The following is a 24,619-nucleotide window of genomic DNA, read 5'->3' on the forward strand; positions in this document are numbered from 1 at the left end:
TTCAACTTTTGACCCACCCCTGTATTTTCTAGAGAAGGTGCACTTTTGTTAAGAGTAGTAACTCCAATAATAAGTATAATAAGATTAGAGGTAAACACACAATGTGGCCAGTTCAGAAAAAGAAGCAGATCTCTGTTTTTATAACTCGCTTTCTGATCCATTTTTTATGATTATAATAAACAGATAAATAAGTAAATAAATGACCCATGTGTTCTTGTTTGGATTAATGCAAATGACTACTCACGCAGCGTTTTAAAGCAATTCTGTTTCTGTGGGTTTTTTAAAGACAGAGCTACTAATGATGTCAATCATAAATGACATGCCTAGGGTGGCTACGTTTCCAAGAGACCAACAAAAGCTGTTTGTTGGGGGGTTGGGGTGCAGAGGAAGTTTGAGAGTAAAATGGAACTACAAGTCCATGTCCTGTGACAGGGAGAATGTATAAATGTTTAATAAAGTTTGCTGTGGATGAGATCTATTAATAAGCTTGAGTGGCCAGAGGGACAGGTATTGTGTTCGTTACTATAGCATCACCTCGCACAGCATCTGTGTGAGAGAGACAGCGGAAGAAAGCTGGGAGAGAGGATGAGCAAGTTATAGTGTGTTTCAGTCGGGTGCACCAGCTTGAAGCACCAGGTCCAGTGTTTCTAACCTCCAGGTGTAGCCCTTTGTTCTTTAATGATGATCAGCCACGGAACAACAATAGATGAAAAACAGAGCCACTACAATTCTGCTTGAGCTATTGGCAGTTCTGAGGAGACTCTGCTGAAATTTTCACTCTGACGGATATTTTGGAGTATTAACATTGTGTGGATCATCCGGTCGTCGTACCAGGGATAACAGAAAAAAAATATAGAGGAAAGCACTGAGGCAGGCTACTAAAGTCTGGGGGAAACTGGCGATGACAGCAAACAAAATGTTCCATTAAAGGATTTATTTAAGGAAGACAAGATGCCTTTTGAAGTGTTTAACTCATTAAGGGAGAGGTTTTTAAAGCCTGGGAAAGAAGAGGTGAAGAATACTGTGAGTGATTCACTGGGACACTTCCAAAGGTAAAAACTTAATGTAAACTTCAAAAATGTAAGCAAATAAAGTTTAGGTTTAAATTTGGAAAGGAAATTTGTAAGGATAATTGAATAAGCAGCATATGCAAGGAACTGTACCTTAGTAACAAAGTAATAGGATAAAACACACACACACAACCCCACTATAAAATATGAGCTGCTAAAATATGAAATAATTGCAAAATAGGCCTAGTGTTAAGCATTTTAAATATTGTTGATAAAACTTAGACAAAGCTGATTTAATGCTAAATAATATCCAGAAAAAGAACCAAAGGAAAATAAAATATCAATAAAAAGAACTGAAATAAAAGAAACATATACTGAAAATAAATGTGAAAATTTCATGCGATTTTATATCTATACCATGTATCTAAATTTATATCCATGTCATGTTTTAGAAACATAGAGGTGAAACATAGAGCACAATTCAAAAACTGTAGCTTGTGTAAAACTGAAATTGCAAAAGTGACCATGAATCTGATTAAACTCTTTGATCTTCTGATGCATGCAGCTAGATAGTCCAACTTTACTTGATTTTGTCAGTACAGGTGTACTTAGGATCGTAACCAGCATCAATTTAAATGCAAGCTTTTTAGCTTAACTGGATTTTGTCTGTTTATAATATGCTTGGATATGTTAAAAATTGGCAGCCATTTAAAAGTTTATAAGAGAAAAACCATAGGGGTGAAAGTGCAGAAATTCACAATATTCACATTGTTTCAAATACATGAATTTCCTGAGGGGCGGCTGTTTCAGTTTGTCACAGTAAAAACAACAGAGTGTTGTGCCACTTTAAAGACTAACAAGTTTATCATTAATCTTCCAAAAAATTGAAAGATTCAGACAGTTAGACTTTTATTTTACCAGCCAAATAATCAACTGTTGTATTGTCATGGGGAGCATATCATTTTTGCAAAACAGCAAAATTATTTGTTAATAATAAAGATTTTCTTTATGTATTTATTTATGTCATTTCTATGCTATCCCCAAGCAATAAAGTCTCTGGGCAGCTTCCAATATTTTACAAAACCACTAACAGGACTCACTGTGTGTGTGTGTGTGTGTGTGTGTGTGTGTGCGCGCGCGCGCACGCACACACACACACACACACACATTATAATATACTATTATATTATCATTTATGTAGCTTGCAATGCTATCTAGGTTGCAAACCTGAGATGAAGCATCACTAAAGACAACAGATGCACTTCTGAGGAAACATGCATTGGTTCATGCTGCTCATATATAATGACTTATTCATACTTTCTGAATGTACGGATATAGGACTTGCAGTTTTCTGTTTCGTCCTGGGTAGCCAACTTGTCGCATATCTTACTTTCTTGTAAACTATTTTAAAAGAGCCAAACAACCCACCATCTGTAGATATATAATAAACTGCAATATCATTTTTGAATTTTATTACATGCAAAGCTTTAAGCAAATAAATCTTTAAGAGATGCCTCTTCTCAATATATTTCTGTGACATGTTAGGACAGGTAGATGAAAATTTCAGATTGAAAGATGAAATAAGGAGCATTTATCACTCAAAATCATGCTTTGATCTGCTTAAGGTGTTTGTCTTTTAAAATAAGACCTGTTAAACTATAAAGACATCATAAGCAGTTAAATATATTAATACAGTATATGCTATTAAATGTAAAAACTGCTAGAGTTCCTAGGATTATTTTGAAGCTTTCCCAGTTTTTCTTCATAAATATTGTTAGGAAGATATGTTATGAGGAAGATATTTTTTCATTGGCCAAGGACATTTGGTCAATATACCTTCATACACCTACAGTTTTCCTTCATACACCTACCAATATACCTTCATACACCTACAGATTTCCTGCTTTATCATATTACATGTTGACGTCAAAAGTGAGCTGACAGTAAATTAATATATATCTATGAATTATTGACAAAGGTATCTCCAGTAGATAGAATGAGTAGGTCATACTTTGGCTATTTTGATACCCTTGCAAAATATTTAAATGGTACTCAGCTCTGCATTAGTTCATTCATTGCTTTGAAGGTATAAAGTAACTCATTGTACGGTTTTCAAACTTCTGCTCCATTTCCAATCAGCCAGAAAACCTGTTGTTGGGTCTCTCTTCTATAACCCTTGCACCAATAAACCCATCTATTCTGTGTACTTTTAAGTCCCAGTAGATTTCTGCTGCTTAGGCCCTCTCATTGTCTCTGCCTCAAGCACTGCTCCCTACATTGCATCAAACCCATATATTTTCCTTAATGCTCTAATTTCTGCATAGCAAACAAGAAGCATCAAAGCAACCTAGAAAGGAAAAGTCACTCCCGTATGCTGCAACAAAACTGGTCCCATAAAGTGCTGCTCTAGATAGTCACCTAGGATCAACAGGGAGCAAGACTGGCCCTGCAGAAAATGTTTAATTTGAATTCAATAATAATGAGGCAGATTGTTTTGGTTGACAATTGTGCATTTAATAGTTTAAAATTATTTAAAGAAGTATTGTATTTTATGACTGCATTAAAATCCTTATAGCTCTAATCAGAATTAGCCAACATGGTGCCCTCCAGATGTTTTTGACTGCACTTTCCATTATATCTGATCATTAGCAATGCTAGTTAGTACTGATGAGCATCCAGCAACATCTGGAAGGCAGCATGGTGGCTACCCCAGGAGGGACCAAACAGAGTCTCCACAGGCAACCAAAAGTGAAGGCAAAGTATACTCAAACCCATCCATGGTGGAGAAAACCCATCACAAGACAGTAAAAAAGTGTGACAGAAGTGCATCTTTGGAGAAGATAGGTGCTTAGCGCTTGCCATTTGAGTATCATGCATGGGGGGAGGCATAAATTAAAAAGGACCCTCCTCATGAGCCCCTGGTAGACAAGAGAGAAGCATCATGTTGTGTATTGGAAGGTGATTAAGATGTCTAGAGCAAGACAACTTTAGCACTATAATTTGGTTTTGTGAGTTAACTCAGATGGGCACATGTTTTACACATTTCTAATTGATGGACAAGAAATCACCATGTTTTCAGCTAGATTGAATACTGGTCCCTGAATCTGAAAATCACATTCAGGTTACCTCCTGAAAAGTCTCATTTAATGGCACTAGAAAACATGGGTTATGTTCTGTATATAGCTTCCCAAACTGCTATGCCTAGAAACAATGCAATGTTGGTATTTTACATGGATTAGATACCATCTTGTCCTTTGCCTCAGGAACAAAATATCTTGGGCCAACCCTGAGAAGGTATGTATACACATGGTCATGGTGGGTGGTTTGTATACAGTGTGATAAGAGGGAAATATAACGCAGAAAGTATGCACAAATACAATTATAATATTTACAGTGGCCATTCAAAAAGTTGTTGATAAGAACACAACTTGCTGCTCTGGAAATTGTAGGTGGGTGGCTCTTTTGATCTGGGAGGGGGTTTCAGCCCCCTCAGAAGCCATTAGGGCCTCCAAAGTCAATGAAGCCATCTTCAGTCCCTTCTGGACTGCACTCCTTCTAAATGTTCAGGTTTGCCATCTAGGGGTGTTATTAGATCTGGCCTTGTCTTTGGAGGTTCTGTTGCTTCTCTTCACATCCTTTTTACCTTTTGCATTGTGTCATATTTATATTATGTCATATTATAAGACTGAAAGCATGTGAGCAAAGTATTATCTACTGGTGACCTTGGTCCTGGAAGAGGTCATGGAAAGGAGTAAGTGGTTATTTGAAGAAGGGCTTCATGAATTGTTAAACCACTTTGGCAACAAGGTATTGCCCCTGCAAGTCCACAGTTCTTTTTCCCAGAGACATCTCACACCAAACATGCCTCCCAGTTGCAGCTGTGGTGGCAAAGGCATGTCTAGCTCAATAAATGCAAGACCAGTGTAGCAAGATAAGAAAAGTTCTGAATTACTGCAGGAAAGGAGCAAACAGGAGGTGGTAAACATCACTTGAGAGTTCCAGAAAGCTCAAGGGTAGCCCAGATGGCAATCTAAATATCCCTGTCAGTTCTTCTCCTCACTTGACCTAACTGCTATTGCTTACAGAATTAATTATGAGAAGGCAATTACTCCAGTCAAGATGAAGAAGAATGTATCTGAACAGATAAACTGATTTGAACCTAATTAGGAGAAACCCTCTATGGCCAAGAGCACTGTGGTTTGTGACAGATGTTCAGCTGTTTGCCATGCCAGGCAAACTTTTTCATCTGATTTCTGATGCCAGGTGCATTTGCAATAGAAGTCTATGAACCTGCATAATGCTGTCAGAATGGTGGCCCCAACATTCTCTTGAAACCATGGGTAATATTCAGTTGGGTTGGTGCACAAACAAAATGGACTTCTGCTCATGCAACTGGTCTTCTGGTGCAACTTGCAAGCTGCTTTGGAGGGTTGGAGGACACCTCTGGAGCAGGTTTGTCCGTGGGGCAGGGAAAGGAGGAACTGCAAGGGAAAGAAGAGAAAGAGGAACTACTGCACAAATTGAAGTCTATCTGTTTATGCACCAACACAATGGATTTCATCAAATCCCTTTGGAAATAAAGCAGACCAAAAGGTAGTGGCTGTAGTGAGATCCAAAACTAGCATGTTTGAAGGTTAGATTGCAGGTCTCATAACAGAAACAACTAAACGCACAGAACTTGCTGGATTGTGTCTCATTGTTTTAATAGCTGCCTATGCATACACACACACACACACACACACACACACATATTGCTGTTAGCCGTCATGAATTTATTAAATGAAATGCAGGAAAGAATGCATGTTTCTTTATTTGAAAGAAATGTTTCAAATAAATTAATACAGACTTAGCTTTTTCTGAGGCATAAAATCTCCTTTGGGAGCGGGGGGGACAGACGGACCCATTCTTTTTAAAAGCAGACCATTTTTTATTTCCAGAGTAGGTTTGCAAAGTTTCTTACACACACTTCCCAAGTTCCCAACCATCAGCTGATTGCTATCCACCTGGGAAATGCTGGGAATCAGCACCGCCTTTGGTCCAAGCCCTGCCTTTACCTGTCTCTCATGTGATGTCACAAATGATATCAGGTGTAGAGCAAGTGGGAATGGCTTGGCCAAAACAGCTGCACAGGCAAAATGGGGAAGTTTAATTAGGCCTATGGGCTGGATGTTTTCCACCCATAGTTACCATGATGTGTGAATGGGCCTGAGACAAACCTGACAGCTGCCCCAGTATTTCTCTGAAATCTTCAAGGCCTTATGCAAAAACCCCAGCTGCTTTCTTTCACATGCTTCGGTTACAATTAATTGGGAACAGCTAACATGGGAATGTAATTGTAGCAGCTAATCAGCGTATTACTTCAACTACACATCAACAGCTTGTCCTAAGAACATCTTTTTACTTTTACTTTTGTTAACACCTTCAGAAAAATTGATGGAACCAACCAAGAAGAAGATAACATTGAATTGAATGAAGAAGGAAGGCCTGTGCAGGCCGTGAGGAAACCTTTATTTGACTGCTATTGCTGTGGACTTCCCAAACGTTACATCATTGCCATCATGAGTGGCCTGGGGTTTTGCATTTCTTTTGGAATTCGATGCAATCTTGGTGTTGCCATAGTGGAAATGGTCAACAACAGCACAATCTATGTCAATGGAAAGCCAGAGATTGAGGTGAGTAGGGACATATGTTATTTGATACAGAGAAATGACATCCCCATTTAGCTGGGAAGACTATGTAAGAAGTCCCTATGCCAGATCAGATGTTTGAAAGATGATAGCTAAGTGCTTTCATTTTTGTATGGGTATTCAGATAGTATAAAGGCTCGTCCACGCTTCTGCTTGTCTTCTACCTAGAAAGCATGGGTTGGAGAAGGTTTGCCTTTGCCTCATGGCTTTCCACTGGAAAACCCACACTTTAGTCCTAAATAGGAACAAGTATGCAATATGCGAAAATACCCAATTACCAATTGTTTAAATTCAGCGTCAAAGAGCTTAACAATAGGTGAGGCTGCTATCCTTGGCACACTTACCTAGAAGTAAGTACCACTGAACACAGTGGTACCTACTTCCAAGTAAAGAAGTATATGATTGATATGTCAATATGATAATTATAGGGCCCACAATTCTAGGTGGCAGAGATGTGTGTGCTTTGCCAGAGTTGTGGAACAAGCAACCCATTTTAAACCAGCTTGCCTATTCAGGTAGATGATCCACCCTTGTTAAAACTTTTTAAATAGCTAAGATTTTGCTTTTCTCTTCTGTCTCCAATCTATGGTTACGGTCAGTAAAATATTTCACATAAAGGTAAAGGTAAAGGTAAAGGTACCCCTGCCCGTACGGGCCAGTCTTGACAGACTCTAGGGTTGTGCACCCATCTCACTTAAGAGGCCGGGGGCCAGCGCTGTCCGGAGACACTTCCAGGTCACGTGGCCAGCGTGACAAGCTGCATCTGGCGAGCCAGCGCAGCACACAGAAACGCCGTTTACCTTCCCGCCAGTAAGCGGTCCCTATTTATCTACTTGCACCCGGGGGTGCTTTTGAACTGCTAGGTTGGCAGGCGCTGGGACCAAGCAATGGGAGCGCACCCCGCCGCGGGGATTCGAACCGCCGACCTTTTGATCGGCAAGCCCTAGGCGCTGAGGCTTTTACCCACAGCGCCACCCGTGTCCCATGTGAAAAATATTTCACATGGTATGCCTCAAATAAACAAAAGCACTTCTTGTTAAATGGGACTTGTATTGTGCATTTAATGATATCTTTCTAAATGAAAAAAACTTTAGAAGGGAAATTATATAATGGCCCTTATAATATTTGATAATTTAACTGCACCTCAACTAACTGATGAAAAGGCAGTTGCAAAGTGTCACACTCTCACCAGACAAGGTAACTTTCATAGCTTTTGGCAAGACAAAATTCCACAAATTTTGGTTCAGCGCTCTGCATGATATTGCAACTCCAAAGTGAGTGCAGGCAATCATGTGACAAAATGTATCTTCTAAACATTGGTGTGCAAATTTCATATGTATATGTCTTATTTGTAGAAAGCACAATTCAACTGGGATCCAGAAACAGTAGGACTTATTCATGGCTCATTTTTCTGGGGTTACATTGTAACACAAATTCCAGGAGGCTTCATTGCAAATAAACTTGCAGCTAACAGGTATGATAAGATAATATGATGTAATAAAGTAATTACTACAATTTTATATGTTATCTAATGCCGTATTTTTTAAAACTAAGTTATATTTCATGAACTCCACAGTAGTTTTAGCAACTGGGAACTGCTTGTGAACTTACACAATGAATGTGTAATATCTGTGACATTAAAAGGCAGAAGTATACTAGTTTCTATTTAATTTTAATGATTGTGTTTAAGATGAAGGTATTCTCCTCCTTGTGTAATAAGCCCTGGATGTCAACTTAATAAAAGGAAAGCCATTTCAGTTGCTCATCTCACTAGAGAACATAATTCTAAATACACAGTGATCTGTACAAATAAAAGGGTCTACATTTTCCTACTGTTAATCTTATCAAAATAAAAAGATACAAACTCATCCACAGAGGGGTAGAATGACTTGGGGGCTGTATTTATGTATGGCCATTTGTGGAGCAGAGTTGTACTGTACATATCTAATCAGATTCCCACTGTCCAGCACTCAATTTTGGCCATTGCTCAGGATGAATCCTGAACCCAGTAAGGCTAGATACTGGCTGTTGGAATATCTTGTGACCAAGATATCTAGTTGGCACTGAATCACCTATGCCACTTTGCCAACCTGCTGTCTTCCAGATGTTTTGGACTATAATCCCCATCCACCTGCACTGGCTGGTGATAATGGGAGTTGTAATCCAAAACACTAGGAAGGCAGTTGGTTGGCAAAAGCTAATCTATCCTATGTACTCATTGAACAAAGCACAACTTAACAGTAGCAGTTAGCAAGGGTGTCAATGTCTGTCATAGGCAGCTTCTTTGCAGCTTATTGGGAGGGTGAGGTGGCAGTGAGGTTGTCATGGTTCAACCACACCAGCAGAGCCAATCCAGCCAGTGCCTATGCACTGTGCTGACCTTATCCTCCAGCCATACCCCTGGTAAGCCTCAGCAACAGGAGATCAGGCAAGCGCTGCTGGCCACCAAGTATTGCAACTCAAAAATAATATTCTGAGAACAACTTGGCTTCAGGTTAAAAACCTTATTTTGTCTTATGGCAATTGCAAAAGGTTAAGAATCTATTTCAAATCATAGTTTAGTATACATTCGACAAGGCTTTTGATTGTCTGGTATTTGGTAATAAAAGGACAAGGAATGTGACACACGTGAATATTGTCTTTCAAGAACAGAGTCTTGTGGATCAACATCATACATAATTTAAGAACAGATTTCATGCTGGCAATTTCTCATCATTTCTGGATTGTCGAAAGCCACCTCATGAACAAATTAAAAGTTGCTTTTTTAGGGTGATTCCCCCACACTATTTGATTCCTACATGGAAGGCATTTTGATGTAGGAATTAATATGTAAACTGTGTGAAGATGGTTAAGTACAAAGGGTGGCTTTCAACTACATTTTGCTCAGTGTAGAGCCAACTGAAATTGCTAATCATGACTAAGTTAGGTCCATTAATTTCTACTCTGAATAAAACTTGAATGTCACTTAGTGTGTGTTCTTCTGCATGTACAAGGAAGCAATGGCCAAATAAAATCCAATCTAAAATAATTGCAATAATAGCCTTTTTTGTATTTAATATTCCAAAACTTAACATTAATAATTTTGTACAGAAAATAACTTGCCTTCTACACCCTTTCACAAGCCATAACTAAATAACTTAATTTAATCCTGCTGAAAACTCTATATTCAGTGAGTAATAGTTAAAAAGATCATAGATGTTGAAACATCTTTTTCGATGAGTTGTTGTAATCTTATTCCTTAAGAATTCTAACTGAATTTTATGCAATATTGTTTTTGAAAAGAACATCAGTGTGGCTTGCTGACACCTCACATCACTAAAGCACATGCCCAGTTTCCTGTGGATTTGCAGATAGTTCGTTTTTTTGTGAGATTATGGTTTTTGCACTCATTTTAAGAAAACAGGAAGCTGTCATCTTAGGTCAGACTCTTTGTCCATTTATCCCAGCATCTTCTACTGACTGGCTGACAGTGGGGTCTCTGGTACTTTAGACATACGCCTTTCCTGTCACCTGCTAACCCATCCATGAGATTTCCTGGGATTTAAACTTGAATATTGAGCATGCAAACCAGCCCCCATGTACTTTATTGCTGAGACACAGTGAAGAGCCATCTACAAAGTCTTCTGAAGAGCTTGACATGTTCAGGTTTTAGAACAAGATTACTTAATTCTGAAGTTTGCCAGATTAATATATTGAACTAATCACAACATTTTATCCACCATAAGAATGTGGATAAATGCAAGTCAAGTAACGCACATGTGTCCATGTAAAAAATTGGCAAAGTTATCCAGGGTCACTGTTTCTGAACATCAGGTCTAAAAGAAGAGAATTTTCCCAGAAAGCTTATGAACATAATTCACATATTATATAATTGTGTTGATATACGGTAAATCAAGTGATAATTTATGGGCAGGGTCTTCACCCAGACACAGAGAAATCACAAAAGGCTGACTGTAATCCCCCTTCTTTTAGTTTCTGATGGATGACATGGTTTAGCTATGCACCTCTTAAGACTTTATAGCATTAACAGCTGTTTAGATTGTTATATATGTACAAGATGAAGTATCATCTCTCTATAAGATAATAGGGGGAAAATATTGTTCTTTCTTTACAGGGTATTTGGAGCAGCTATTTTCCTAACTTCCATGCTAAATATGTTCATTCCTGCAGCTGCCAGAGTACATTATGGTTGTGTTATGTTTGTAAGAATTTTGCAAGGTCTTGTGGAGGTAGGTATCCAATATATTTGTCTAAGATATTTCTTAAGGGCATATGAAGAGCCAAGATAGATCAGGCCAAAGGTTCATCTCGTTCAGTATCTTAATCTCACAGTGGCCAACCAAATGCCTAGGAGAAGCCTACAGCCAGGGCGTGAGGGCAGCAACCCTTGCCCCACATGTTTCCCAGCAACTGGTACTCAGAGGCATAGTGTCTGCAATACTGAAGATGGCACACAGCCGTAATGACTAGTAGCCATTGATAGGCTTATCAATGAACTTATCCAGCCCTCCCTTGGAAGCCCTTTTAAGAACGGTGGCCATCGCTATCCTATGGCAGAAAATTTCATAGTGTAACCATGCTCTCTGTGAAGCGTATGACAAAAGTACTTTCTTTTGTCTTTCCTGAATCTTCCAATACTCAACTTCATTAGATGTCCCAACTTCTAGTATAGGAGAGGGAGAAAAACCTTTCTCTAAACACTCTTACATGTCATGCACCATTTTGTACATCATGCCCCACTCACTCCCCCCCCCCCCCAATTAAGAAGCCCCCAATCTTGTGACCTTTTCTCACAGGCGAGTTGCCCCAGCCCTTGCATCATTTTGGTTACCCTTTTCAGGTATAGCAAACAGAACTGGATGCAGCATTCCAAATACAGTCACATCAGAGATTTGTATGAGGTCACACTGAACGTTGATTAATTTAGAATGGTTCACAATAGTTTTTAAAGTTTCTGTATGGTAGGTTGTACTGTGCAATCCTCTACATGTTTACTTATAAGTAAATCCCAGTTGAGCACAGTGCAGCTTGTTCCTTACAAAGGGTGTTTTGGGTTGAATTAGTACTTGACACCAATGTGGTGTAATCATTATATAGCAGACATTCAACATTACCACAAGTGGGCACTATTTCAAAGTCCTGTTAGCTGCCGGAATACTGAGGGAAGATTGATTTTGTGGTGGCACCTACCGGTACCTTGTGAAAATGGTTATATGAGAACCAAACTATATTTGATGTTCAGTGCCACACTATGCACAAAACTTTAACAGTACTCAAACATAGCTATCCAGTGAAACCTGCACTTCTTCGAATTTTAGGTGGTTAAACTGAGAATGTTCCCCACTCCACCAAACCCAGGGCTGGATTAAGACCTTTAGAGGTTCTAAACACTTAAAAGATTTTGGTGCCCCCCATATATATATAATTCAAAATATAAACAATAATAAACCATAAAATAACATTTTATTTTTCAAAATGAAACAAAACCTACAGTAAAATGGAAAATGTTTATTTTTGTATACTTCCACTTTATACCTGAAAAAATTATCCTACTTTTCTAACGGCAAACCAGATTCTCAAAACTAACGTTATGTAACACATCTGCTTCTATACTTAGTTGAGATAAGGCATCCAGCTTGCTTTGTTGCATAGTTGTCCTGTTGGGATTATTAATATACTTCAAATGAGTAAATGAACACTCAGCTGAGCAATTTGTGATAGTTAATGTTAAAAATCTGCCAATGGAAAATTTATGTGGTGCCCCCTTTCCCTTGATGCCCTAAGCATGTGCTTATTTTGCTTAATGGTAATCCAGCCCTGGCCAAACCTCTTGATTCTGCTTCATTGTAGTGCGGAGTCCCCTGCTTACTAAGATGCAAGTGTGAAGTCAGGCTTATTTTCTTGTGTATGCCTAGAATCACAGTCGTACCTTGGATCCCTAACGCCCTGGAACTCGGACGTTTTGGCTCCTGAACACCGCAAACCCAGAAGTGATTGTTCCGGTTTGCGAACGTTCTTTTGGAAGCCGAACGTTCAGCGGGGCTTCTGCGGCTTCCACTTGGCTGCAGGAGCTTCTTGCACCAATCAGAAGCTGCAATTTGGTTTTCGAATGTTTTGGAAGTTGAACAGACTTCCAGAGCAGATTCCAGTCGACTTCCAAGGTACAACTGTACTGCCATAAAAGAAAAAAATAAATAGTTAGTTGAAGAGAATAAATACTGTGTATACAAGTGATGGAATTAAATAGAAATTGAATGCTTTTTATCTGATATGTTTGCCAGGGGGTGACCTACCCAGCGTGTCATGGAATGTGGAGTAAATGGGCACCTCCACTTGAACGAAGTAGGCTAGCAACCACATCTTTCTGTGGTAAGTTTTCATATAAATTTTTGAGAAAAAGTTCGTGTGTACCGTGACTTTAAAGAAAACATAACATTAATTATAAATAATAGGGTCTCAGGTCACTCCTCATTTGAGGGCTTCTGACTGTTTCCATTTCAGGGGTTGAAAGGCATAATCTAGTTCCCTGGAGGAGATCTCTTAATATCCCAAGAATGCATAACCTGTCATCAGTTTCTTTCAAAATGGAGTCAAGGGTAAAAGTCTTATCTGCCATATCTCATTCAAGGGGAATTGTTCCCATTCCCCCTTTCAATTGTAAAAAAAAAAAAGAAGTATATCTTAGTTCTTCTCTCTCCATTTAAATTCCTCTAATTTTTTACCTTTCCACATTTCTTTGCTAATTCAGATTTTTGCTGGCCTGTTTACCACTCACCCACATACTTAATTTTCAGACATTATTTTTCTGCCCTGTCTTTTTCTAGTGGCTCCCCATTTGTGCAATGCTCTCCCCAGCGAGGGTCACCTGGCAACTTCGTTACGTAGCTTTAACTGCTAGGCAAAATAAATAAATAAATCCTCTTCTTCCAGACCTCGGCTAATTAAACAATCTATGGCCTTTTAAACAGTATTATTATTACTTTGTTTGTTGCTGTGTATTTATGTTGTTATGTGTTTTTGTGCTCTTACTTTGTAAACCACCCTGTGAGCCTCAGATGAAGGGTGGTATAGAAATTTAATAGATAATAATCTGTCTCTCAGCTCTGGTCTTCTCACTTATACCTCTCTCTGTCTCTTTTGGCATTATCCTGCTAGAATAATTCATTCTCCCTCAGTGTCTGAACTGCTTCCCTCTTTTAAGTTCCAGTTTGTTTGCATACAGTGTGAATATTTGACTGAGTGTGCAGATATAGTAAGCTAAAATCTATTTCTTTCATTAGGCAACTTGCTGTGTTTGATTTAGTTAATGCTTGAAAAAAAGTGGTTGGAAAATACCTTTTAGGTTATACTACACACATCAAGCATGAATAATCACAAGTTAAACGAGTTTGGTAATGAATTATTCCAAGGGCAGCTCCTAGTGAGGTGTTCTCAACATGCCCAACAGTGGTTCATATGTAGGTTAACTCTTCATTAACAAAGTATGAAGCAATGTCAATTGAGGAAAAGAAGAACACCTGAGTCTGTTCATCCCTTGGAATAATTCATTAGCAACACTAGTAAAGGCCAAACTAGAATTTCATGGCTTGTCTATATGAGTTCTCAATATGATTGAAATAACATGTATTTTTTTTAACCATTCACCACTGGCATCTTATAATAACAAAGTCTATTAAATCATACTCCTTAGAATTGTTTTTTCCCCTGACTTCTTACATTTTACAGTACATTTAGAATCATCTCCCCAAAGGGCTTCTGTCCTTTTAAGTCCTCTCAGTATGACATTCCACAAGTTTAAGTTCTCTTCCCATAGTGCTACAGCAATGAGCTATACCTGCTGAATGCTGCTAACCTTCTTAAAGGGACAGAATCTTTTGTTTCTGTTATGTCAGTCATGGCCAAACTTGGCCCTCCAGCTGTTTTGGGACTACAATTCCCATCATCCCTGACCACTGGTCCTGTTAGCTAGGCATGATGGGAGTTGTAGTCCCAAAAACAGCTGGAGGGCCAAGTTTGGCCATCACTGTGATTACATGCACTGGCATGCACTGTTTAGGACGATTGTAAGTCTCTCCTTTTGTCAACTGGCTATGGTACAGTTTTTCAGCAGAAGACCCTGCTGCTGTGAGCTACCTAAATTAATAAATGATAATGAGTTGGAGGTGTTGGAACACAATTATTGACCTATATACACATGCCTTTTATCTGCAGGCTCCTATGCGGGGGCTGTGGTTGCTATGCCACTAGCTGGCGTATTGGTGCAGTACATAGGATGGTCATCTGTCTTTTATATATATGGTAAGTTGTCTAGTGGCAAAAATGAATGCAATTAAAACTGTACAATAAAGTTCTAAACTATTTTAAATATAGCAGCACTCCAGACTTTTTTTGGCTCCTTTTTCTTTTTTTAAAGGGGTGGGGTTATTAGTTTAGCTTTATGCTGCATGGACTTTGAAGACACTCGAACTCAGGACGCAAGGGAGAAACGTGATAAGAGGAAGGCACGCGTGGCAAATCCACACCGTGATTAACTCCCACCTGGAAACCAATGTCCCCACTGTGGAAGGACGTGTGGATCCAGAATTGGCCTCCACAATCACTTATGGACTCATTGTTAAAACTGTGTTTATGGAAGACAATCTTACTCGGCTACGAGTGATCGCCAAAGAAGAAGATGATTATTGAAATAATATTGCTAGATGCCTTGACTCTTACATATTGTGCTGAACATGAAGTAGTGTTGACCATTTCATGTTTCCTTGAATTCCTCTGCAGGAATGTTTGGGATTATCTGGTACATGTTCTGGCTGTTGCAGGCCTATGAAAGTCCAGCTGTTCACCCAACAATAACCAACGAGGAAAGAACTTACATAGAAACAAGTATAGGAGGAGCCAATCTTGTCAGTGCCAGTGTAAGTTAAAATACTGTAGTATTCATTTTATTTTTTGTTACATTTTCATCCCACCTTTCCTCCAAGGAGCTCAAGGTTGTGTACCTGGTTCTCCTCCTCTCCATTTTTATCCTCTCAACAATCCTGTAAGGTAGGTTCGGTTGAGAGACTGTGACTGGCCTAAAGTCACTCTGTGAGTTTTATTGCTGAGTTGGGGATCTGAACCCGGGTTCTAGTCCATCACTCTAACCACTATGCCATGCTGGCTGTAGTGCACCTTGTCATTTCTTAGCTGCTTAGTCTTGGCAGATGGTTCGTTCTTCAAAACTACTGTACAAACATTTTACAACCCTACCTCATAATTTTGTATACAGTTTCCCTGGTCATGGTTGCAAGTTCTAATGTCAGATTAACACCCCGCTCCTAAACTTTTATGGCCATGTGTCTTCACTGATATCATTGTAATGTCCCTATATCACTGATGTTGTGTCATATTTTATGCTGATAATATACCCAGCTTGAAGCTTTTAGTGGTTCCCCCACCCCAAAATGGGTAATTCAAATTTTTAAAGCTATGTTTTCTTATAGAACCATAGTGCTACAAATGAAAAAAACTTTACAATAATGTATGATGTTGCTGTTTTCTGGTGTGTGTACAAAGGGACTCTGAGAATGCTTAGAAGTGTGGCATCACTTATTGTCAGCCTTCCAGTTTCTGGGCTCCAGCAATGCAAATACATCAAAAGTGGGTTTGGATAACACAAGTTCTGTAAATGTAATAGACCGGAGTACTTTCTCCCTATTTTAGTTTCAAAGCTTTTAGCATACAGTGGCTGACTATTCCTCACTTTTCTCAGAACATGAAGGTCTGAAAACTTTTTTTTTAATGAATATCTCGGTATTAAGTATTACACGAGTATGTAAGTCTTACATTACTTAGGAAAACCACTGCATAGTGTTTGCATTCTATTGCTGAATTCAGATGTTTTTCAATACGGTTAAAGATGTAGTCCTAAATACACATACTAGTAAATGAGCCCCACCAGAATTGGCTCACCCAGTAGGGCAGAACCACAGCAGTCATCTCCCTGTAGTGGCAGCAAGGTTGTGTTGCCTGGATGCACCAGTGGAACCAATACTACATTCCTGCCAGTTCATTGGTGTAGCTCCCGCGTTGCCCATCCCCCCAGTAAGTGGCAGTGATGCTGCTACTGGGAGACTATTGTTGTGGCTGTGCTCCACAAGGTGAACTACTACTGAGCCACAATGCACAGTGGAACTTTCTTACTGAGTAAACACACATTAGGATTGTGTGGTACAATTGATATTAGAGGGGACATTCTTATCAATATAGTTATATAACTGGTGTAACTGCTGCCACACTGCAGATGATTCTTCAAATTGGACATTCTCTCTTCTAGAGATTTAGTACGCCATGGAAACAGTTTTTCACTTCAATGCCGGTTTATGCAATCATTGTGGCAAACTTTTGCAGAAGCTGGACTTTCTACTTACTGCTGATAAGTCAGCCTGCTTACTTTGAAGAGGTCTTTGGATTTGCAATAAGTAAGGTATGTGAATGAATCCAAGGTCTGGTGTTTTTTTTAGGACTCTGATGATAAAAATGTGAGAGAGGAAAATATGAATCCCTGTGACCTACATGTGTTGGGTAAATAACAAAATAATCTGCTGGGTGCCTGGATTCAAAACATGGGGCATAACACACTCTCCAACAGTAGTGAGCCACCAGTAGCAGAGTTTAAACAAATGAAAGTCAAGCAGCAGTGTAGTGTTAGGAATATAGGTAGTTAGACCCTTTTATCCCATTTAGTTTCATACAGTGGTTGCTCCTTTCTACTCTTCTTGCAATGAACTGCTAAGGCCACACACTGCTAAGTAAGTTAAAAATGTTTTACTTACAGATTCAAAGGTCAGATTTATGGATTTATCCAAGCAGCAGCAAGAAGAACACAGGCAGAATACTCTTGAGTAGAATAAACAGAAATGTAGCTTCAAGCATGTGCTTTAAGTGCTTAGACACATCTTTCTTGCTCAGTTACATGGTGCCGAGAAAGAAAGATCAGGAAGAGAAAGCTTCGCTTCATCAGAGAAGATGGGGCTAGGTTGACCGCTTCATGCATGCTAGTTTGCCTGCAATTTCCCAGAAAAAAAATCAGTAAGGTTGAGGATCCTCAGAAGTAGCCATGTTGGATTTCTCCATTTGTATAATTGTTTCATAATCTGGTAATTTACATGGGTATCTCAGTAGAGTCCCAGCCAGGTACTGATTATATCCATCCATTCAAACTCAGCTTTAGCATGAAGTGCTCCCAGGTCATTCACTGCACTGGTTTGATTGGATAAAGCAAACAAAACATGGGCACCATTGCATTCATATACATACAGTACTACAGTACACTTCCACAGAATTGTGTGTATTTACTTTCAGGTTGGCCTTTTGTCTGCTGTTCCACATATGGTCATGACCATTATTGTGCCCATTGGAGGGCAGCTGGCTGACCTTTTACGCAGCAGAAGAATTTTAAGCACAACTGCAGTAAGAAAAATAATGAACTGTGGAGGTATGGTTACGTTTTATAGATAAAATGTTTTAATTATATGTTACTACCTAATGTAGAAATGTATGGTGTGCAGCTTATTGTGTGTAATTGTAGATCAGCTTTGGCACTTGCCAGTGCCAGTGTCTTGGAACAGATGAATTGGGTATTACTGAATGTGCCACATGGATGGGCATTTCCTGTGAAAGAACACTAGCCTTTCAGCGGCTTTCTTGGTTACTGATAGTGGATTGGAGAATGGGACTCATTTACCCAACAAATTTACCACTATTAACTTTCTTTCTGCACAACTGGGTTGCATAAAGCAACACCAATACTGTCTTTGATTTATATATCTGGATCTGGTTGATGCAGAGCCCCAGAATATGTGAGATGTCAGTCTTGCTGCCTACACCTTTTAGTAATTGATTGGACTGTTGCAATAGTGAAACAGGATCACATCACTCTTCCAGAGGCTTGCTTCATACATCACAATAAGTAAAAGTTTAAAACGCATTGTGGTTTAACATGAGCAAGCAGGGTGTTGGTGCACACCGCGCAAAAGTGTACCTCGTTCATTCCTGCCATGCCACAGATGCAACAAGTCAGAGTCATCTGGGCCCAGGCTTGGTTACTGCAAATAGTTTGAACAATCTTTAATCACCATTGATGGTTTATTATAAGGAAACAAACTACAAGCCCTCGTTCAGATGACACAGCAAATCAGACTCCAATTTTGCAGTGGCAGCAGGAGCAGTGGAGGAGCATTTGAGCTGCATGCAAACTGACCAGTGTCAGTCAAGATATGTTATTGGGGTGAAATACAAAATCGTTAACTATACTTGCCCAGCATATTACTCTTTTTCAGGACCATCTTTGCAAAGACATATGGGGCATTTCTATGGAAAACATCAATGAGAAGACTCAGATAAAAACTTTCTTAAGATGCTTTTCTAAAAGAGTATGGAATGGGGGGGAAGGTTTGGCTGAAGAATATATTGCATCAAAACTAAACCAAAATGGGAGAAAAGAATGGGAAATGGGAGTTGTGTGAAGAGGGGGAAAGAGCTGATAAATACATAGATAAGTGCTAACGGTACAAATAAAAGGTGTGATTTTTCATACAGTTACATAGTATACTGGGACGTGGGTGGCACTGTGGGTTAAAACACAGAGCCTAGGACTTGCCGATCAGAAGGTCGGCAGTTCGAATCCCCGTGACGGAGTGAGCTCCCATTGCTCGGTCCCTTCTCCTGCCAACCTAGCAGTTCAAAAGCACGTCAAAGTGCAAGTAGATAAATGGGTACCACTCCAGCGGGAAGGTAAACAGCGTTTCCGTGCGCTACTCTGGTTCACCAGAAGCGGCTTAGTCATGCTGGCCACATGACCCGGAAGCTGTACGCCGGCTCCCTCGGCCAATAAAGCGAGATGAGCGCCGCAACCCCAGAGTTGGTCACGACTGGACCTAATGGTCAGGGGTCTCTTTACCTTTTTACATAGTATACTGTGAGTTTAGGAACAGAGAAGAGGGATCACAGTGAACAAATAACTGTGGGAACAGAATGTAATATATTGCATTTATCAGTGAATTGTTTTCCCCCTCTGTTATTTTCTGCAGGTTTTGGAATGGAAGCTACTTTACTTTTGGTAGTTGGCTTCTCTCACACAAGAGGTGTTGCAATCTCTTTCTTGGTTTTAGCAGTAGGCTTCAGTGGATTTGCTATTTCAGGTAAAATGAAAAATATTTTTGGTCTGCTCAAGGCATTTTCTCTATGACTGAAGAGAGTAGCCCTGCATTGTTGACTAATTTTCTATGTTACAGGATTTAATGTCAACCATTTAGATATTGCGCCCCGGTATGCCAGCATCCTCATGGGCATCTCTAATGGAGTGGGGACACTGTCAGGAATGGTGTGCCCCCTCATCGTTGGTGCAATGACTAAACACAAGGTAAGATGTTTAGATTGTTTTCCCTGGAAATATGTTCAAATGCATTGCAGTCAATTATCACCATAAAGCATCAATACCCTTGCCTACTCCAAACCATCCCCAATCGTTTTGAAAAATGTTATTGACATGTTTAAGGGCTGAGCCTTCACTTCAGTAGGTGTAATTTAACATTAGTGAATACATTAGGAAATATGCCTTTATCTGATTTTTACTCATGTGTTCTGTTAAAATAGCCCAAGAGTAATATGGAAAATTCTATGAACTTTCCTGTGTTAGGCCTCTGTGATAAAAGGTTACAGCCGGACATGTCAAGAAAGACTTGACTTCCATGGGGTCAGGCCCAGCTACTGAGGTCCACACACCCCAGCAAAGGACTGACATCTATGCTCTGGGAGCCTGTGCCAGCATTGCTGCTGCCCCTTGCCCCAACTAGGTTTTCCTGCCAACACAAACCCTGCCCCAGGTCATGCCACAGCCTCCCATTTCTCACCCTGCATGGGCCTGGTGGTTGCCATGTTATATAGTGGTACCTCGGGTTACAAACACCTCGGGTTACAAACACTTCAGGTTACAGACTCCGCTAATGCAGAAGTAGTACCTCGGGTTAAGAACTTTACCTCAGGATGAGAAGAGAAATCGCATGGTGGTGGCACGGTGGCAGCGGGACACCCATTAGCTAAAGTACCTCAGGTTAAGAACGGTTTCAGGTTAAGAACGGACCTCCGGAACGAATTAAGTTCGTAACCAGAGGTACCACTGCATTTCCCAATAAGGACACCAGGGGTTGAATATTGGAGCATATCACATGATAACTGCCCAAGCAACCACTCAGCTCACATTCCAACAGTCCCAGGGACACCAGGAATTCTGGTCCAGGGAAGGAGTGAGTCACTCATGGCCACAGAACTGCCACAATGCTAAGAAGGCCTATACCAGCACTCTGGGGACTTCTCACGAATCCTGTGCTGAAAGCCCCACTCGAATGCTGGACCTGCACCAAATGCTTCTCTGCCATTATAGCAATCCATATTTCTGTGAAATAAAGCAAGTTCTGCTGTGTATTTTGGTAATCCATAGTATCAGAAAAAAATAATTCTTTCAAAATTCAGGTTAGAAAATAGAATGGATAACAGTCACTTCATTTCTCTAACTTCTGGCTTTATTTTGGATTCTTACTACCTGTTGCAAGTAACTTGTCCTATATCATTCCTCCAGACCCGCGAAGAATGGCAAAATGTCTTCCTAATAGCTGCCCTAGTTCACTATAGTGGAGTGATATTTTATGCCATCTTTGCTTCTGGTGAGAAGCAGGAATGGGCTGACCCAGAAAGCTTGAATGAAGAGAAATGTGGAATAATTGACCAAGATGAACTGGCTGAAGAGACTGATCTGAGCAATGAAAGCTTCGTTAGCCCGAAGAAAACATATGGTGCTACTGTTCAAGATGATGAATGGCGAAGGAAAGCATTGCAAAAGCAAAAGGGAGTGGTGCAAGATGCAGAAGAAGAGACTTCGTGTCAGTATGAAAATGGGACTTATCAAGATTCATCATAAATCTAACTGTGTATGATTTGTGTGATTGTTACAATCGTTGTACGAAACAAAGCAGTATCTATATTTATTTGGTTGGGTTCTTTTTGTAGATAATCATGCCAAATGGCTAGCTGTAAGATATTGTCATTTTCAACTTGTAGTACAGCAAAACTGGATTCCCAGAAGTCCCTGTGGTAAACTGATGGATTCAGATCTCTGTGTAAAGATCACAGTCCTTTACATCACATGAATTTTCACTAAAGGCAACAAAGTTCTGGATGTACTATGTCACCCTTTAGTAATATAATTATGTTATTGGCTTTTAACACCATGACTACACAGTCCTTTAGCAGATCCCCCCGCCCTGCTCTGTTCATCCCTTTCCATATGCAACAGAGAATGTATTATGGCAGAGGAGAAAATGAAATGTTTAACCAAAGACTAAATAATTGACAACGAAGGCAATTTGTTAGAGACCGTTTTGGGAAACCCACTGGAGAGCTTATTTTACTTCTCAATTTTTAATTGCTGGCAGAGATAACATATGAATCCCCAAGACTGGGATTTATTTATTTTTTAGCCTCTCCAAAATGCATATGTGTGTTATAAATGTTGATGTGTATTATGTCATTGATCCACAGCAAAGGATGTACAGGTCTGCTTGCTTGTTAAAATGGTCATACTCCATTTTTCTATAAAAAAAATGTCTCCAAGAGAGCTGGAAATATGAAATCAGATAAAACAATATTTAAACGCAACTAAAGAATAAACAGGAAACAATACAACAGCAAGAACAATCTTTTCAGTAACAGTCATTCCAAGCAATACTAAAACCCTGTTCAATTCAAAAGCCCTCTAGAATAAGTCAGGGTTTTACTACATAGTGTAATTCAGAGGAGAGCAATGATGGGCCAGGCAGGTGCCATGACTGAAAAGGTCCTGCTGTGTACCCATCCCCCTACTTCAGGTGGTGAATGAATATATATCAGGTCTTCATATCGGCAGAGGAGGTCCTTAACAGCCTGGGACCAGCTTATCTTTAGGTTCAGAAGGGCCAGCAATTGGCTCTACAAGGTGTAAAGGAGATAGGCAATTTGGGAGGCGAATGCAGTTCTTTGCTTCTGAAATCTGCTGTTATATACTTGCTTGTAAACTAAAGGCCCAGGCTAATGGAAACTTGGAGTGGGGGCAGGGATCCCACTGAAATCCTTTTGTACAATTCTTTTGTGCAAGAGAACATTTGTCCTCTTTAACTCTTATTTATTTCAGTGTAGTTTGCATACATGATGTTCGCTTTAGGCTGGGTCCTATGTATGTTATGCAATGTATTTTGAGGAAGCAAACATGTATTATTTAAAAGGGGATCTGCTGGTTATTAAAGTTCTTACAATAATATTTTTACACCAAGTAGTATGTTTGATATTACTGAAAGGCCTAAATCTTTTCCCACCAACTCTGACAACCACATGAAAAGCATGCTGTATCTCAAATCGCTACTGGCTTTTCCAAGGCTCGCAGTGTTTTCTGATTGAAGAATTTCAGTAAATGATGGATTCATTTGTTTTCATGTTATCACTCTCTCAGTAAAATTCAAGTGAAACCATTTTGTCACATTGTGATTCTTATTGACTCTGTCACGTTGTGCAGCTGTGACATTGTAACAGAAATAGTTAATCTGCAATAAACTTGTAACAGCAGGAAGCAAGACGAATCTTTCCATCCCATCGAAATGCTGCTATAATTCCTTCAAGCTTCTTAGTGGGAGGCAGAAAATAGTCAAATTAAGGGTGCTTAAATCTGCCTATAACTTTAAATGTTGTTACATATATAAAGGTAAAGGGACCCCTGACCATTAGGTCCAGTCGTGGCCGACTTTGGGGTTGCAGCGCTCATCTCGCTTTATTGGCCGAGGGAGCCGGCGTACAGTTTCCGGGTCATGTGGCCAGCATGACTAAGCCGCTTCTGGCGAACCAGAGCAGCGCACGGAAACGTCGTTTACCTTCCCGCTGGAGCAGTACCTATTTATCTAATTGCACTTTGCAGTGCTTTCGAACTGCTAGGTTGGCAGGAGCAGGGACCGAGCAACGGGAGCTCACCCCGTCGTGGGGATTCGAACCGCTTACCTTCTGATCAGCAAGTCCTAGGCTCTGTGGTTTAACCCACAGCGCCACCCGCGTTCCCCATTACATATATAGAGTTAGAAATTAATAAAAATGGTAGAATTTAGATAACATTTGGAGTATTGAAGGGAAGATTCCAAGACAATGTAAAAATGCAGGCTAAGCTTCCTTTCCCGGTCAGGGCCTCACCTCGAATAGAGGTTGTTAACATGACAAAAGGTGTTGATGGCCCATCAGAGAGAAATCCTTGGGTCTGTGCAAACATAAATCATGTGCCAAGGTTAGGGGAGGGCATGATGCCACACAGCAAAGATTTTTGGGGAGGAGAAAGGAGGTGCCAGAACGCTGGGCAGAGGCCATGCAGGGCAGAAACATCACAACTGGCTGGCTGAAGGCAGGGAGAGAAGCACTGGGATGTCTGGGAATCCAGCACTGGGCTGCTGTGAAAGAAGGGCTTCTCCTGAGATGTGAATGCTGTGAAATCTCTCTCCACTGAAAGCTTCTGGTGTAAATATGTGTAGAATAAACCATATTTCTTAAAGACCCGGGAGTCTCTGCTGTGTCTTGATTCCCACCTAGAACACCCTGGAATCTTTGCTACCTGCTTGGCAGAGATTGGGGGTGGCACACAACATATGTCTGATATTACAGTTGCCATTATTGAACTGGATTTTCCACCCACGATTAAGATACTAGCAGATATCGGATAGATATAGAAGCATTCTTTTGCCTGAGGCAAAAAAAGAAACAAGATGGAGCTTCCTATTCCATATACAGAAGTTGAATGGACTGATCGTTGAGTCTTACTTCAACATTGGTATGGCACAACACACCTGAGGTGAGCAGACTCTTGGCTTTTGAACTTAGGTT

General features: G+C 40.0%; 1 protein-coding gene across 1 annotated transcript; it reads left to right on the forward strand.

The window, feature by feature from the left end:
• The first annotated feature begins 377 nt into the window (after positions 1-377).
• On the forward strand, positions 378-23,183 carry SLC17A8 (solute carrier family 17 member 8). Its single transcript, XM_083572178.1, has 12 exons — positions 378-1,052; positions 6,436-6,682; positions 8,053-8,171; positions 10,812-10,926; positions 12,979-13,066; positions 14,909-14,995; positions 15,473-15,609; positions 17,010-17,159; positions 18,038-18,170; positions 19,765-19,875; positions 19,969-20,096; positions 21,312-23,183. The coding sequence occupies exons 1-12, from the start codon at positions 952-954 to the stop codon at positions 21,648-21,650; spliced, it is 1,755 nt and encodes a 584-aa protein (XP_083428304.1). The 5' UTR covers positions 378-951; the 3' UTR covers positions 21,651-23,183.
• The last annotated feature ends 1,436 nt before the right edge of the window (positions 23,184-24,619 follow it).

The sequence above is a fragment of the Podarcis filfolensis genome (genome assembly GCF_964270895.1).
Source record: "Podarcis filfolensis genome assembly, chromosome: 10".
Taxonomy (NCBI): Eukaryota; Metazoa; Chordata; class Lepidosauria; order Squamata; family Lacertidae; genus Podarcis; species Podarcis filfolensis.